The following is a 17,572-nucleotide window of genomic DNA, read 5'->3' on the forward strand; positions in this document are numbered from 1 at the left end:
TTAATAACAAGTGGATGTCATAAAATAGTATGCAGTGAAGATTTAAAATAAACTAGAAGTCTGATATAACAGCATTTCCTGATTTCAATTTTTAAAAATTGTGGTTAAATGAGAATGATCAAATGGCAACTCAAGTATATAATCTTGCAGAATTGACTCATTTGGCACTGATAAGCAAGTAAACTTTTTCACCTCTTTTACCAGCCCTTTGAATAGTTTCTGTTTAAGCTGCCAAATATGTTCCTATAAGCTCTCCAGAACTGAAGTCAGGACTCTGCAAGTTACCTCCAGGGCGCAGGTATCTCCAAGGCTGACCGTCCACAGGGCTTACTACCATTCACTCAACACCAATCTTTTCTGCAATTGAACAAAGCCGTCTCTGTGGACCTTTTTATTTAAGCACCAAACTTTCTAAATCAGTGTTAGAGCTGAAAAGGAACTCAGAAGACACCTCACCCGGAACCTCACCCTGACTGAGCACACAGAGGACGAGGAGGTCCAGAGAATGGATCGTACTGTGTATCACTTGCAAAGCCAGGACCCAGAACCAATCCTCCATACCAGGGGAATTAGGTTTATCAAGAGTGTAGCAGGTGCCAGATACTTGACATTTACTCTCATTCAATCCCAAGAAAGCAGTGGCCCCATTTTATAGATGATGAAACAGACTCACAAGTTAAGTAACTTGCCAAGTAGCCCAGTAAGTGACAAGGGCAGGAATGAAACCAATCCTGTTTAGCAACAACATCATGCTCTCTTCACTGACTCTTGAGGTCAAAAACTTCCAGACCCTCAACCAATCTTAATCCATCCCATTTCACATCTCCATTAACCCAAAATTAAATTCAAAGCACACGAAAGCTAAGCCATCTATCACACACGGTGTCGGATGGAGAAGCATATTGCTCAGGCTGCAGGGACATTTCATTTGTTTAAATGTTTTTATTTAAAAAAAATTAAAGACCTTCATGGCACAACTTCTTCCCAGCACAGTTATGTTTTAGTTATACCAATTACAATACAATTACAACCAATAAATCAAGGGGGCGAGGGGGAACTTCTGACTTCAAACTTAAAAAAAAGGGGGGGGGGCCACTTCAAACAAAGTTAAAAAATACTTAAAAAACCTTTCAGAGTAATTGCCAACACAACTGTCTTATATTGGCATTCCATTTCCTGCCATCTAATCAATGCAGACACAGGTAGTGCTGAGAAATAAAGTGTCCCAATACAAGGTATACAGATGAGGTAATTTACAACAACACAGAAGTTGTTACTCTGTAAACCCTTGCCCCCCACCCACCCGCCCAACTGGGTCTTCTTTTTTTCATGCTTCTGCAGTGACTCCTTAAGTAGCATTTTAAAAACTTCTATTTATTTTAAAAGGCTCTTGGGTGGCATTTCAGAGTCCTCTGCATTCACCTTCCGTCTCTTGCAAGGTCTGATGCGTTTTTAGGAGGTCCAGCTGTCTGCAGCTCCCCACATCAACCTCAGCCACAACTAGATTCTCTGAGCTATAAGGGTGGGATGTGAAGTCTCGATTTACAACCCTCCTCCCCACCTCAAAAGAAAGAATTCATTAGTCCTAAGTGTCCTGTTCAAATCACAATCCAGTGCAAACGTAATCACAAATTGCATCTCTGGCACATCCGGTGCTTTTAGCTTCTGCACAAATTCAACATGGTAACCCCCACAGCATTCTAGGGCATAAAAGGGTCAAGAACAATAAATATCCACTGTTAAGTGGCCACAAGAAAGAAAATCACCCTGCCACACAGAATGTTTTCCCTATGGTTGAGAAGCATTATAAAAGGAGGCTTTAGCTTCCTCTAAAGTTTACCGTTATATTCATGAAAGCCACCACCTTGATCAAGTTACTAGAGCCAAGATGGGTTATAAAGTTAGATAAGTTCATTAAATTCAACTCGTGAAACAATTATGCTTGTCTATGGCGCCCAGGCAAGAAAGGCTTATGATCTATAAAGGTAGGAGAAAGGGGAACTAAGACTTTAGGCCTTCAAATATGTTGGAAGAATTTTTCCTAGTTCCCACAAGCAGCTACTGTAATGAAAGAACAGGAGAAAATACAGAGCTGATGGTTTTGCTATTGTGCTTAAAAAACTAGGCTTCCTCAGTGAAGCACCTGATAAACTTAGGTGGTTGGATTACAGTGGAAAATCCACTTTACACACACACAAACACACAAAAACTGGCGACTTTTCCATCCCCAATCCCTGCACTGCTGAGACACAAAATGAGTTTTATGGCAAAGGATCCTTAATCCCCAGAGACGCTTTGGCTTGTGGTGCTTTTTTAAGGCCTCTCTGCCCTGCCCGGTACCATGGGTCAAATGAGGGGGGTGTATAAAAATGGGGGCCTTGGGAAGCCTCCACGGTACAGGGTTGCAGGCCCCTCAGATGTGAACGTGAGACACCCACCCAGCGAGACCTTTACACAGGGAACTTAAATCTAACCTTGATAAATAAAACCAAACGTTTATTTACACCAAAGAATTCCAACACTGGATCTTTCACATATGAAGGACAAAGTATTATATATATACACACAGCAAGGGGTGGCAGGGCTGTAACAAGAGAGTTTATAGTTTTCCCACAATTACAGGTCTACCATTTCAGTTTCACTGGAGATAGTGGCTCTGCTCCTACCTCTCAGATACATTTACAAGACTGAGGGGCAGGTCTTCTCACTGGATGGCATATGAAGGAAGGGGAAGAAAGGAAGAAAAGAAGGTAGAAAGCTTAAGATGAAACTCGGTGTGGCCACATCTTCCATTAGCTCTTAAAGAGTTGCTAGCATGAAACCTATATAGACAATGTTTTTCTTTTGTAAAAAGCAATAAGTTAAGCCCAGTAACTAACTGAATTCAAAATGGCCAAGTCAAAACTGAAAGATTTTTCCTCCCCCTCCCACCAGCTATAGAGCACATGGGGAGATGATAGGGGAGAGGACCAAGGTAAGGAGCCTGGGAGGGAAGGTATTATAATCTTAAACTGAACTGAAATTAAAAGTAGAAGTGAGCTGGATTTAGGGTTAGGTCAATAAGACATGATTCATACTGAACAGAAGTTTTCAGGACCTGTCTGCACTTTGGGTAGATTTTCAGCATCTCAATGAAACTAAGACATATTTCCACTAGATTCACCAGGACAACCCCACTGAAGTACTTGGAGTAGTGTGAGAAAAGTGACCAGCAGTACACTGCTCTTGTAGCTTGGGCCCTCCCTTCCTCCTTCCTTCCCACCTCCCTTGAAGAAGCTACAACCTTTTTGTAATCTCTGGAGAAGAGCACGAGATATAAACCCCCCATAGTGTGGGATGGTGGGGGAGCAATGGTGGACATGGGAAGATATCTCCACCCAAATGCAGCAGCCAGGATTGAGGCTGGTTCATCTTTGTTCTTTAGTGATGAGAAACTCAATTTGAAAGGGGGGAAAGATTTTGTCCGTGAAATATTCCACCTGCAGGTAATTTTTCAGGGAATCCCCTGAGTTATGAAAAGTTCGAGTTAAAAAAAAGAAGGAAAAAAAAAAAAAAGAAAATCAGCCTATTATAATTTTTCTTTATGACTGAACTACTATAAATCCACAAGCAACGGTTCAGACACGGTGCTTCTGAAGTATTTCACCCCTCCCCGCCAGGCGCAAGCTGCATCAAGGAGAGCGCGGACGCCCCCACCTCTGCTCAGGCATCAGGAGACAGAAGGGGCCATTACTGCTGAGCGCCTGCGGCAGCTGGAACAGGCATCCCAAGGGGGTTGGCCGCAGCAATCACTGGTGAGCCTGCCAGAGGTCCGAGGGGTGAAGGGGTTGGCACTGAAGAAATCCCTAAAAGAAAACAGCTAATAGTGAGCCAGATACCAACCATGGAAATCTTAGTCACCAGTTTTACATAATACCTATTTCAAAAGTGACACAACAGTTATTTTTTCTCTCTGTAATCTCTACACCCAACATGCGGCTCAAACTTACAACCCCAAAGATCAAGAGTTGCAGGCTCTTCTGACTGAGACAAGCCAGCAACTCCACTCGTTCTTTTTCTGAAGGCCTCTACTCACCCAGATTTTTACAGATTAAATCTAATTTCAAATTAAAATTAATTTCTAATCAATTTAGGAGACAGGTAAAGAAATCCAAGCTTGGAGAGTTTAAGAAGTCTATACAAAGCACACAGCTAAGTAAGTGGCAACTATGCTTGAATTAAAACTGACGCCTGTCTAGGGCAGAACTATCCAACCAAACTTTCTGCTCTGTAACCTCTGTTAACAAAGTGGTCACTACCCACACGTGGCTACTGAGAAATTGCAATATGGCTAGTGCAACCAAGGAGCCGTGTTTTAAATTTTATTCCATTTTAATTAATTTAAATAGTCACATATGGCTAGTCATGGCCCTACTGAATGAAGAGCACAAGGCTGGAGCCAAAGCTCATGCATTCTTAGATCATGCTGCCTAGTTAAGCTGGCAGCTTTCAGAATTATCAAAAGTCATTTTCAGTGAGGAAACGCTAAAATAGTGTTTTAGAAGTTACTGCCATTTGTTTTTTTCTACTCATCTAATGACCAGGATTACCCTCAATCTGCCCCCCTCAATTACCCAGTTAATTTTCAAATTGTTATATATGTATTTTTTTAAACAGGTACAAAATACCAAAGGTTCAGAAGAGTGTACAGTAAAAAATTTCTCTTGCCCTTTTGCTTGGCCAACTTATGGTACCGTTTTTGGGGTGTATCCTTCCAGAAATATTTTATGCATATACATGAATATAACTTTATAAGAATGTGCATATAAAAGTCATATATAAGAATGTGATTATATAATTATATATTTTTGCCCTGGTCTTGGACATGGTTCTGCATTTGGCTCTTTTCATTTCACATTATTATTTTGGAGTTGAAGCTAAAAAAGAACATGAAACGCTCATTCTTTTCTCTAGCTATACAGCTTTCCACTGAAAGGATGTCCCATAATTGATTTAACCAGTTTCCCACTGGGAGCTGTTTTCAATGCTTTGCTATTACAAATAAGGCTACAATTAGCAGCCCTGGATATATATCATTTTGCCCATAGGCAAGATACCTAGAGGATAAGTTCTAGAAGGTAGCTAGTTCTTAAAAAAACAAAAACAAAACAAAACAAAACAACAACAACAAAAAACAATTGTGACAGTTCTTTGAGGGTGTCTGAGTAAATGTTCTCACTACCACAAGTACACCAGCATGGATGTTGCCTACATGTATAACTCCTAGGGGTTGAGCCTATGGTTTCTTTTACAAAATTGTGTACTCTATACAAAAACTCGCTCTTAATTCACGATGACTCAACAATAATGAGAAATAATATCATATAAGCCTTTACAATTTACTAGGCACATTACAGATGCTCTGGAGAACGATTCTTATGCCTATGTATAAACCCCACCTTTACCCCCACCCCTAATTTCTTAATCTTGTTTGTGAGGATCATGCAACTACTGTCACTCTAAACTATGAGATGAAAGGATCTCTTTTTACTCTTCATGGTTTGTTGGGACTCTGAAGTCCCTCTGTAAAAAATTTTTGGGACTCTGGCCTAGAAGAGACTGTTGATACCATACGCAGTGTCACTGAAGTATACCAGGTGTCAAACATGCTGAAGCCTGGTGAGGAGACCACGCAGGCCAGTACTGTCAGGAAGATAATCATATTGGAAAAGAGAAGGACCACAAGAAACCAGGCCACAGAGAGGGAGCAAACCTAAGAATAACAACTGACTTCTACTTTTGTCCCCCCAGGAGAGTTAGCAGTGAGCTGACCTGACATCATACTGGCGCTGCTCACAGGCGTACTGCCCCCCGGCATGCTAGATGAGCCCATTCGAGCCTGGTCCTTCACAACAGTATCTAGAAAAGACAAAAAGGGTAGGTTCTGTTGAAGGTAATGGTCTGGGCCTCAAAGCAGCCATCCTCAATCTTTGTTATTTTATTTATAGTCTATATTATTCCAAAAGAACAGAAGGTGGCAAGAGCCTTCACCATGAATTAGACAAGTAATATAAAATAAAACTACCCTTCCTGTCAAACTGTGATAGAAGCCAACTCTTAGGGCGCCTGGGTGGCTCAGATGGTTAAGCGTCTGCCTTCGGCTCAGGTCATGATCTCAGGGTCCTGGGATCGAGTCCCGCATTGGGCTCCCTGCTCCTTGGGAGCCTGCTTCTCCCTCTGCCTCTCTGTCTCTCTCTGTCTCTCATGAATAAATAAATAAAATCTTTAAAAATAAAAAAAAAGAAGAAATGTGTTAAAAAAAAAAAAAAAGAAGCCAACTCTTAAACCAAATTGGAGGAAGATGTGGTGATTATCCAGAGCAGAGCTAATTTAAAACAAAAATGATCTTGTTAGGTTTTTTTTTTTTTAGGATTTTATTTATTTGGCAGTGAGAGAGGGAACACAAGCAGGGGGAGTGGGAGAGGGAGAAGCAGGCCTCCCGCCGAGCAGAGAACCCGATGCAGGGCTCGATCCCAGGACTCTGGGATCATGACCTGAGCTGAAGGCAGATGCCCAACGACTGAGCCATTTTATATTACTTGTCTAATTCATGGTGAAGGCTCTTGCCCTGATCTTGTTAGGTTTTAATGAGACAATACAATCTAACCCAGCCAAGACAGTAATATATTATCAGACTGAACTGCTTTTACTGCAGTCCACAACTCAGCTGTCAAGCATGGTGCACAACTGGCCAAAGCTACAGGTTTGTGCAGGTTGATGCTATGATCAGACTTCATTCTCCACTTCAATCACCCTGTCAGTTTGCTTCAGGTACAGAAGACTGGGCAAGATTGTAATCAATTCACTACAAAACCATCTCACCACTCCCCAAGGAGCGATCCAACATTGAGGCTAACATCACTGTGAGGATGGTGTGGGACTAACTGGCATTTTCACCCAGGACAGCGCAGTTAGCTATGCTCACAAACCTAGGTCATGGTGTTCATATGATAAGATGTTCAAGCCTCCCTGGCTTTCTCCAATGAATGAGTACCAGACAAGGTCAGACAAAGGGCTGCTGTTCTAATCCAACCACTCCAGACTCAAAAAGCGTCACCACATGGGAAGAAAAGCAGTTTACTTGGGAGTCACCATGTGGCAGACACTCTGTTAGAGAACTAGAAGCCTCCCAACAATTCTGCAAGACAGTTGCCATCACTAAGGGCAGCTGGGATTTCAATTCTGTTGGGCCCAGAGCTTTCTTCACAACACATATTCTCCCCTGCCTTGTAGAGTCAGCTGGGTGGGCCTGCACAAGCTTTGTGGACTGGACAGCTGGACTCACAGAAATAGGGGTGCTCCATGGCCTCTCTTGCGGTAAGCCGTGACTGGTGGTCGTATCGCAGCAGCTTGTCCAAGAAATCCAAGGCCTCAGGGCTGACAAGGTGCTGGTTTTCGCTGTGGACAAAGCGTTCCCATCGCTTACGGGAGTGTCTGTAGAGCCAAAGGGGGAATGAGAAATAGACTGAGGGGCACAGAAGCCCAACATTTCACTTCTACATTTTCTTTAGTGGCTAGTAGCCCAGCCACTAGCAAAAAAAGATCAAAGCTCAAGAGAGTAGGTCTTGTACCACTCTGCCACTAGGGAGACAACAAAACAAATTGGAGAGACTGGAAATAGCAGTGTTGCAGAAAAGAGAAATCTGGGTCCTCACGATACTACAAAACGTAATTCAGGTTACTTTACAGGATTAAGTGCTCCTGTGTAGCAAAGAGGTCAGGTGCTGGGTTAATCGGGCCTCTTCCCCACCCCCACAAAAATTCCTGACATCTCTACCACTTGGTCGGCAAAAGCCCTTTCATCAGGCAAGTCCACCTTCTCCAGTTAAGTGGTTAATGAATTTGTATTTTGTCTAAGTTCCTATTGTCAGAGTCGACTGTTGGCAAATCAGTCTTGAAGAATGCATTTCCTTTTTCTATTACTCTTAGGGTTTTGTCATTTGGAGAAACAAGCTAAATCAAGAGATTTTGATTTTTGACTCAATTGTACTCTTCTCCTGACACCTACAATTCGTTCACTGACAGAATCTGCCAACCATACTCTCTACACTCAGACTCCTGGTAAGTGAATCTGGGAAATGGGCCATTCAGTTCAATGCTTTTACTACAGGCCTACCCATGCAACACCCTGCATCACCAGACCAATGACACACTTGCAGTGTTGGCAAAGAGAATGTAATCTATTTTGAGGATCCGAAGTATTTGTTTACATCCAAGTGCTTAAGGACAGAAGCACAGATTTTATGACTTACCTGCCCAAGATATCGTTGAAACGTGGATCTAATTCAATGTTGTATTTGTCAATATAGTCATATAAATCTTCTGTCCCCAGAACCTTGGCTATCCTCACCAACTAGGATCGAAAAGAGACAAAAACCCACACCACAAACACATTACATAATTAAGTCAACCAGCCATAAGTGAATTAACAGAAAAGGATGCCATGGTTAAAGGTATGAATGTGAACTTGTCACAATTTATTTAAAATTTCTGGGTGCCTGGGTGGCTCAGTTGGTTAAGCGTCTGCCTTCAGCTCAGGTCATGATCCCAGAGTCCTGGGATTGAGTCCCGCATTGGATCCCTGCTCGGCGAGGCGTCTAATTCTTCCTCTACCTCTCCCCACTGCTTGTGATCTCTCTCTAATAAATAAAATCTTAAAAAAAAAAATTTTGTGGGGCGCCTGGGTGGCTCAGTCATTAAATGGGGGCCTTCAGCTCAGGTCATGATCCCAGGGTCCTGGGATCAAGCCCCACATCACACTCCCTGCTTGGCAGGAAGCCTGCTTCTCCTTCTCACACACTCCCTGCTTGTGTTCCCTCTCTCACTCTCTGTCAAATAAATAAATACAATCTTAAAAAAAAAAATTTGTGCATGGCAGGAAGGGATTTCCATATAAAATTCCCTAATTATTACTCAATATGAAGGTGTCAGGAAAAAAGCAAATTGTCTTATAACCTTGTTCCTTCCCCTTGAAATGTCTCCCTGGTCAAGCTTTATTTCCCCCACCTCACAACCCAACCGAGGTGTCACTTCTTTTGGGAATATGCTCTTGTACATTCAGACCACTCACTCCCACTAACTGCCTTTTGTACCTGGTCTACAACTCTACTCTGACATTTATGACTGCAACTTATTGCCTTACATGTTTTTTCCCTTACTGGATAGACTATGAACCATGTGAGAGAAGGGACTATTCTTCTCTTTTTTTGCTGTATTCCTCAATCCTGCATGGTCCTGACAATAGAGTTACTGATTTTAACTGAATTCAGGTGGTATTCTTTGACTCATTAAAAATGGGCATTGTGCTCAAACAAGGCAACAGTACCTTCCACATGGTCCTAGAATCATTCCAGGTTCTCTTGAATGAAATGGCCCCTTGATCTTCAAGGGGAAGTGAAGCTAGTATAAAAAAACACCATCTATATTTCTACTGACAAACATCAACTTAATCCATAAAAAGAGACAAAAGGATCATAGAAATACCACATATAAACCAGTATATTGGAGGAAACATTCCCAACATGTTGGAGGAAATAGCTCTAACGAAAGCTCACCACTAGGAGATTCTAAGGTAATATTCCATTTCTTAAACTACTTTTATTTGTATATATGTTTTATAAACAATTCACATGTGTATTCACAATAAAGCAAGCACTGCACATTAAGAAGGCTAGGAGAAAAAACTCTTGATTTCAAAAGGCTGAAGTGGTAGCTCCCAAAACACCAATCTGAAAATCAGTGTCAGTTTGGCTGAAGAAGTGATAAATTGAAAATTATTCTAGGGGCCTACCCTAAGAGATTCTGAATCAACAGATCTCAAGTGGGGGCCGGTCATCTGTATTTTAACAAGATCCACAGTAGTTTTCTAATGGGTAGGCAGATCTGGCCATCACTAAGTTAGCCCAGTAGGTTCCCTAATGGGAACAACATTATCACCTGATCATAATTATCATGTCCATGGAAAAATGGCTCCTTCCGGAAGATCATACTTGCCAGCATACAACCCAAGCTCCACATATCCAAACTATAATCGTACATCTGCATTAAAGTAAAAAAGTCAGTTATCATATATAAAATAAGAATGAAGTATCTTCTCAAAATAAAAATTGCTCTTTACTCTTAAAAAAAAAAAATATATATACACACACACAACTCCACGGACTCAAAATCCAAAAACCAGTAACACCTTCATGTATTTTCAGTCTTTTTTTCTATGCCCCCACCCTGTTTCAAAACAATCTGTATACTATTTGGAATTGCTTTTCCACTTACCTAAGAAGGTCCCAAATTGTTACAGCCCATGGAAAACTTTTAAGGTGTAGCATTATTATAATGCATAAATGTTTCAAAATTTAATCTTTATCCTATAATAAGACTGTGTTTTGTTTTTCATCACCATTATAAATAATGTTGTATAGAATATTTTTATGCACAAAATGTTTTTTGAATTCAGGCTTATAGTCTCAGGATTCCAGAAAAGAAATTTCTAGGACAGAGTCTGAGCTTTGTAAGGTATCTGATAATAACACCTGGGAGGACCAGTCATGAAAGGTACTCCCAAGGACTTTGTTTCTGTGAGGAGAAGGAGGGTTTTTTTTCCTTTTTTTGGTAAGCAGAAGGTCTTTAGAATACAATTTAGGAAAATCGTAAGAGAACATTTTTGAGTTTACCTTAACGTTGGTTAAACCTAGCTCACAATTCTCAAACTAGCTCTGGAATTTCTGATTAGAAAAAGTATCTTTGGTGTATCTTTTCTTCAGTTAGATCAAATGATCTAGTCTTACTCTCCTGATATTATGACAATAAAAATAACAAGTTATGATGGATGAACTGAAGTAATTCATATTTTACACTCATGAAAGGGACAGCCATGTATGTGCATAAATAGCCTACTCAAAAGCACAAAATGACATTTTTCACAAATTAAGTGAAAAACACAGGACTGAAATTTTATCTGCCCTTCTTTTCTCACCTGATAGTCTACAAGTAGCTCAGGACCTTTGAAGTATCGGGAAGCAACTCTGACATTATATTCTTGGCCAGGATGGTAAAATTCAGCCAAACCCCAGTCTATTAGTCGTAGCTGAAAGAAAAAAAAAAGAATAAATCATGAGTAATTTTCTCTTTCAAGCTACCCCTCACATTGTCATCAGAGTACTCTTAAAAATACCAGCCATGTCACTCTCTTACTCAAACATTTCCAGTGACTACCTAGTGCATTTAGGATGAAAATCGAACTTCTTGGGGCGCCTGGGTGGCTCAGTGGGTTAAGCGTCTGCCTTCAGCTCAGGTCATGACCCCAGGGTCCTGGGATTGAGCCCCACATTGGGCTCCCTGCTCTGTGGGGAGCCTGCTTCTCCCTCTGTCTCCCCCCACTTATGCTCGTGCTCTCTCTCAAATAAAATCTTAAAAAAAAAAAAAAAAATCAAACTTCTTGGCTTGGCATACAGGGTTCTCCATGATCTAGTTCCTGTGCTCCAGTGAGATTTATAGTTCCTAAAAAACACCATCCCATTTTATAATTCTGCACAATTTCTCAAACTGTTCCTCTGACTAGAGTGTCTTCCATTGTCTAACCTAGACTCCTAACTGAACATATCCCCATCTTTTGAGATATTCAAGTTAGCCCTTCAATGAAATCTTTTCTAAATTATCCAAGTAGAACTAATCCTTGCCTTTAGCCCCCTGAACCTCAAATATATTTCTTTAATAGAATCTACAACTCTTTTATTGTATATTTGTTTTCCACCTTTCTTTTTCAATTATGCACTGTAAGCTCCTTGAGGGAAAAGACTGTATAATTCACTTCTGCAATTTTTACAATTCAACATAATGCCCAGTATGCAGAAAAAAATATTTGTGGGGTGCCTAGGTAGCTCAGCCTGCTGGACATCCAACTCTTGATTTTGGCTTGGGTCATGGTCTCAGGGTTGTAGGATCGGGCCCTGCATCAGGCTCCACGCTCAGAACGGAGTCTGCTTGTCCCTCTCCTTCAGCTCCTCGCCCAGCTCTCTCTCATAAATGAATGAATGAATGAATGAATGAATGAATGAATGAGTAAAATCCTAAGAAGAATTTGCTGAGTGAATGAAGGGAAAAGCCACATAAACAGCTCCTATCAAAATGTATCCACAAAATAAAAAAAGAAGTAGGCAAGCCCAAGAGGCAACCTTATCTGCCCACTGTGCAAAGCACAATGATCTGAAGTATGAGCAGTAGGGCCTGAGCAGCGCCTGACACTCTGGCACCATCTCTGTAAGTTCACTGTTAACTAGGTACATACAGTGTTTTCCTTGTTTCAGTAATGAAGAGAAATGTAACAAAAGGTACAAAAGAAAGCATAACCTTTGTAGCTTGTTCTTCTTACCCCCTTAACATTAGGGCTGCAGAGCTCTTTCTGACCCTCTTTTCTTACCAGCATGACCACTTCTGGTCTGTGGCTTCACAGCACCTCAGCCTTTTCCACCTAAACTCTGGCCCATGCCTCCTGCCAGCTGACTCTTGCAATCACCTAACAGACATATCAAAACTCAATTTTTTTGTTTAAGATTTTTATTTCTTTGAGAGAGAGAGAGAGAGAGAGAGAGAGAGAGAGACAGAGAACAAGCAGAGGGAGAGGGAGAAGCAGACGCCCCATAGAGCTGGAAGCCGACTAGGGGCTTAACCTCAGGACCCCGAGATCATGACCTGACCTGAAGTCAGTCGCTTAACCGACTGAGCCACTGAGGCTCTCCAAAACCAAACCTTTGATTATTCCCTGCAAACCTGCTTCACTCAGCCTCTCCCCTCCCAGTTAAAGGTAATTCTATTCATGCTGTCATTCAGGTAAAACATTTCCACCCTGGATTCTTTCCCATACACTGTACTGCAAATCTGTCAATTGGCTCTACCACATTCTGCCATCACCACCTCCTATCTGACTTACTGCAATAGCCTTTTTTCCTAACTGGTCTCCTTGCATTCACCCCTGTCCTCTTCCTCTGTTCTTCTCTACAGAGCAGAAGCTTTTCATTTAAAAATGATTATAAATTCACACAAAGTTGGAGATGTTCTGTATATCCTCCACCCAACTTCCCCTAATGGTAACATGCTGCCTAATTACAGTACATTAAAACCAGGTAATCAATATTGGCACAATTCAGACAGACCTTATTTTCCAGTTTTACATGCATGAAGGCGTGCAGTTCTTTGCAACTTTATCAATGCGTAGACTCACAGAACTTCCAGAAGATACAGAACTATTTCATCACCACAGATGTCCCTTGTGCTATCCCTTCCCCTTCACTTCCTAATCCCTGGGGCAACCCCTCTGTTCTCAACCTCCAATTTTGTCATTTTGAAAATGGACTCAGTGTAACTTTTTATGATTGCTTTTTTCCCCTCAGCATGAAATCCAGCAAGCTGTGCATTATCACTAGTTCGTTCTTTCTTTTTTTCTCTTTAAAGATTTATTAGAGAGAGCGCGCGCTTGCAAGTCGGGGGAGGGATAGAGGAGGAGAAGCAGACTCCCCGCTGAGCAGGGCACCCGATGTGGAGCTTGATCCCAGGACCTGAGATCATGACCAGGGCCAAAGGCAGACACCTAACCGACTGAGCCACCCAGGTGCCCCAATCTGGCATTTTTCAAAATGGCTGTGCCACTCCATGTTCCCACCAGCAATGCATGAGATCAAGTTTCTCTGCATTCTTGCCAGTATGTGGTATTGCCACTTTTTATTTTAATCGTTCTAACAGATACGTAATGAATTTTTTAAAATGTGAGACTATGTCAATCTTCTGCTCGAACCCTGCAAAAAAGCTCTGCATCTTCAGAGAAAAGGCCTGACAATGATCTTTAAGGTTTTACATGATCTGGTTCTCTTTACCTCTTTGATCTCATTTTGTTCCTCTCTCACCTGTTCATGCTTTCCAGCTCTATCTGTTCCAACATGCCAGGCACATTCTTGCCTCAGGGCCTTTGCACCTGCAATTTCTTCTATCTGGGACACATTTGTTTTTGTGATTACATGGCTGGCTCCCTCCAAGTGTCGTTAAAATGTCACCTTCCCAATGAAACCTTCCCTTTACAACCTTGTTTAAAACCGCAATACCCTCCACCGTTCCCTATTCATGATTTATTTCTCTTCCACATCACTTTTTTTATAAAAAGATTTTATTTGAGAGAGAGTGTGCAAGAAAGCACGCACACGTACAAGAGCTGGGGAGGGGCAGAGGGAGAGGGGACTCCCCACTGAGCACGGAGCCCGACATGGGGTTTGATCCCAGGACCCTGGGATCATGACCTGGGAAGAAGGCAGACACTTAACTGACTGAGCCACCCAGGCGTCCCTCTTCCACATCACTTTTAACTTTCTATCCCACCAGCCTCCCACAAATGCAAGTTTCCTATGGACAAGAATTTTTTTGTCTATTTGTCTCACACCTACATCTCCAGCCTCTAGAACAATACCTATTACATAGTGTGAATCTAAAAGAATTATTAGCTGATGAATAAATCAACTATGTCTCCAAAGTCTACAACGGATAGCCATCACTGCCTACAAAAGGTGGGCCTGGTCACCTTAAAAAACTGACTATAAAGCCATGTGGTCAGTGCAGCTCTATTAAAAGCATCTGTAGAGTTCAGGGACCTCATGACACTTGCAACTAAGCAGCAGCATTTTCTGAGTATTTTATCTGTATTACAACTGTGTATAGTTAATTCTCACAATAATCTAGTGGCACACAAACCAATTTACATTTTACAAGTAAGAAAAAGGAAGCAAATGAGAAAGGAGTTTCCTCAAGAGACTAGTTATTTAATAAATGAAACCAGAAGCCAGCTCTCTTGCCCAAAGCTAATGTTTTGCCCATTAATCGGTTTCCTTCCCCCTTTTTTTTCCCAAAGTAATCTCTATGCCCAACATGGGGTCTGAACTCATAACCCCGAGACCAACAGCTGAATGCTCTACTGACTGAGTCACCCAGGGGCCCCAAATGTTTCCTTCTTGATAGTATTCTTAGGAATATGAATATTGATTTCAACATTCTGATTCATTAATGAGTTCATTCACTTACCAAACATTTATCAAGTGCTTAGTAGGTAACAATGACTGTGACAGATGTTGAAGATGGGCTGATAACTTTATCATACAAATAAGTAACACTTGGCAGTCTATCACTTTACCTTTCTGTGCTCATGATCAATCATAACATTATGGGGCTTCACATCTCTGTGCATAATTCCCATGCTGTGACAATAATCCAGGGCCTGTAGGAGGAGCAGGTAAGAAAGAAAGAGTTAGCCTGCTGAAAAGTGATTTTCTTAAAGTCATCTTTTTCCTCCATAGTTTTCCTTCTAGCCTCACCCCTGGGAGTCAAGGTTAGGACAATCACTCCCACCCTATTCTTCAGACACCTGTTCAAGATTCCATAGTCAAGCAAACTCACAGCCTCTGAACTTCAAGTTCTGTTCCTACACTGTTGTTTCAACTTCCTTTCTGTTCAAAAACACCCAAAGTGTATACCAATAGCATTACTTCCAATCTCTCCCCCCTTACCCAAAGGCTGGATTATTTTCACAAACACAGGCCCCTCAGAAGAAAACTGGTCTGTCCTATAAACCTCTCATTTGAAGAACAATAATTCTCTAGCAGCTAAGAGTCCACAATAGAGGATGGCAAACCACAGCCCATGGGCCAAATATGGCCTGCTGCCTGTTTTTGTGAATAATGTCTTATTGTAACACAGCCATACCTATTTGTTTACATATCGTCTCTGGCTGCTTCTCTGTTACCACAGCAGATATGAGTAGTGTGAGAAAGACCCTATGGCCCACAAAGACAAAAATTTTACTGTTTGTCCCCTGTACCTTATTTATGACATCAAATCTGATTTGAAAACCATGTCCAATCTGAAACTAGGGTGAACTGAGCACCATAACCTTTGGAGTTTGCTAATCCCAGCCTTCAAGCCAGCTGATGTCACTGGCCAAGTTCTTGTCCTTCCTGAAGGGCAACCTGGGTTCTTATGGTTCCCAAGGTTAGACAAGTGTATCCTTAACTTTGTGAGGTCCTGCTTGCCACAATACTGCATAAGCCAACGGAAAAATCAAATATCTCTGTTGGCATGGTCTCTTTAGGGCACTATAAGGTTCAAATGCAGGCTTTATAGCAACCGTCATTTGGTAAGAAACTTTAGCCACCTTGTAGCAATTTTTCATCTATAAAGCTGATCTTAATGCTTATTAGGAGCAAGATAATTGGTGATCCCACTTGAGAAATCAAAGTCCACTCTAAGTCAGCAATCTCTTAAGGAGAGATTTACATAACCCTTAGGATAATGACCCTTTGAGGGCTGAGTTAGTTTACAGTTTCACTTGTTGAATTTTAAGTAAAGTATACCAGAAGCTAGCATATCAAAAGTTATTTTTGTAAGTTTTGACAATTTAATTGTAACTTTCACAGGAGCACGACAGAGATAACAAATACTTTTTAAAGGGGTCCCAGCTCACTTCTAAATGCCGTTTCCAAAGCATTCTAAATTACATTCCTACTGGACTCTATTCCATAATGCTTACCTTACCACACGGGCTCTGATGCTATTAACTTACTAAGACCTTTTATGAGGAGGCCCCTTCTTTCAACATACTTTTCAAAAGTAACTCACTGGCTTTTCCACAGTTAATTGGACTATTTAACAAAAGGAAGATCAAACTAAAGATATTTAGTATTCCAGGTTCCCTTACCTTCAGAATCTCATACATGTAAAATCGAATATCATAGTCTGTTAACGTCTGGTACAATTGCTGTTAAAGACAAACGCAACATTTGAGCCATGAAAATAATACTGATAGGAAGGCAATTTCTCATCTTTGTAGTGATTCAAACCAAGGCTTGGCTCCTTTGCCACTGTTCCAAGATCTGTCTGTTCACTGGTCTCTACTTCTCCAACAGAAAATTTGCTTTTTATTTTTTTAAGATTTTATTTATTTGACAGAGAGACAGAGCGAGAGAGGGAACACAAGCAGAGGGAGTGGGAGAGGGAGAAGCAGGCTTCCTGCCGAGCAGGGAGCCCGATGCGGGGCTCAATCCCAGGACCCTGGGATGATGACCTGAGCTGAAGGCAGACACTTAACGACTGAGCCACCCAGGCACCCCAGAAAATTTGCTTTTTAAAGGAGATACTTTGGGTCTTTATATGTAGAAGTGAAGACTTACTTAAACTTGTATTGCTCAAGCTATAATCCACTGCTGGATTTCAATTTATATATGCAACATGCATTGATGTTATACACTTGCTATAGTCTGCTTTTCACTTATCTCTAGACCTTCTCATACAAGGCATTTTGGCAAATATACAACCTCCTTAGTAGGGAACTAACCCATTTTTGGCTTACATAGTTATAGGCACTGTGGATCAGCAGTGGGTATGCAAGATGGCTTGCTGACAAATCTGTCAATTTAACAGAATTATTCCTGTCCCAATTTGAAAGTAAACTCCAAACAACTGTCATATATCCTTTCCTGGTTCCAAAAAGTTGCAGATTTTTTTT

The 17,572-nt window shown here is 41.3% G+C and overlaps 1 protein-coding gene across 3 annotated transcripts in view; it reads right to left on the bottom strand.

Annotated features, from left to right (window-relative positions):
• Positions 1-403: 403 nt before the first annotated feature.
• Positions 404-17,572, bottom strand: part of CSNK2A1 (casein kinase 2 alpha 1) — a 53,354-nt gene continuing 36,185 nt past the window's right edge. For 2 of the 3 annotated variants that reach the window (XM_035006095.1, XM_035006096.1), the window contains 8 exons: positions 16,766-16,825; positions 15,206-15,289; positions 11,012-11,122; positions 9,976-10,077; positions 8,292-8,392; positions 7,325-7,473; positions 5,812-5,898; positions 404-3,845 (listed from right to left, as the gene is read on the bottom strand). In XM_035006095.1, coding sequence (XP_034861986.1) covers positions 3,730-3,845; positions 5,812-5,898; positions 7,325-7,473; positions 8,292-8,392; positions 9,976-10,077; positions 11,012-11,122; positions 15,206-15,289; positions 16,766-16,825 — 810 coding nt within the window. In that variant the 3' untranslated portion in view covers positions 404-3,729. Of the gene's footprint in view, positions 3,846-5,811; positions 5,899-7,324; positions 7,474-8,291; positions 8,393-9,226; positions 10,078-11,011; positions 11,123-15,205; positions 15,290-16,765; positions 16,826-17,572 lie in introns of those variants that run through there. The other variant, XM_035006097.1, reaches the window with a different exon arrangement.

Source organism: Mirounga leonina, unplaced genomic scaffold (assembly GCF_011800145.1).
Source record: "Mirounga leonina isolate KUSES-001 unplaced genomic scaffold, KU_Mleo_1.0 Mir_150, whole genome shotgun sequence".
In the NCBI taxonomy this organism is placed as follows: Eukaryota; Metazoa; Chordata; class Mammalia; order Carnivora; family Phocidae; genus Mirounga; species Mirounga leonina.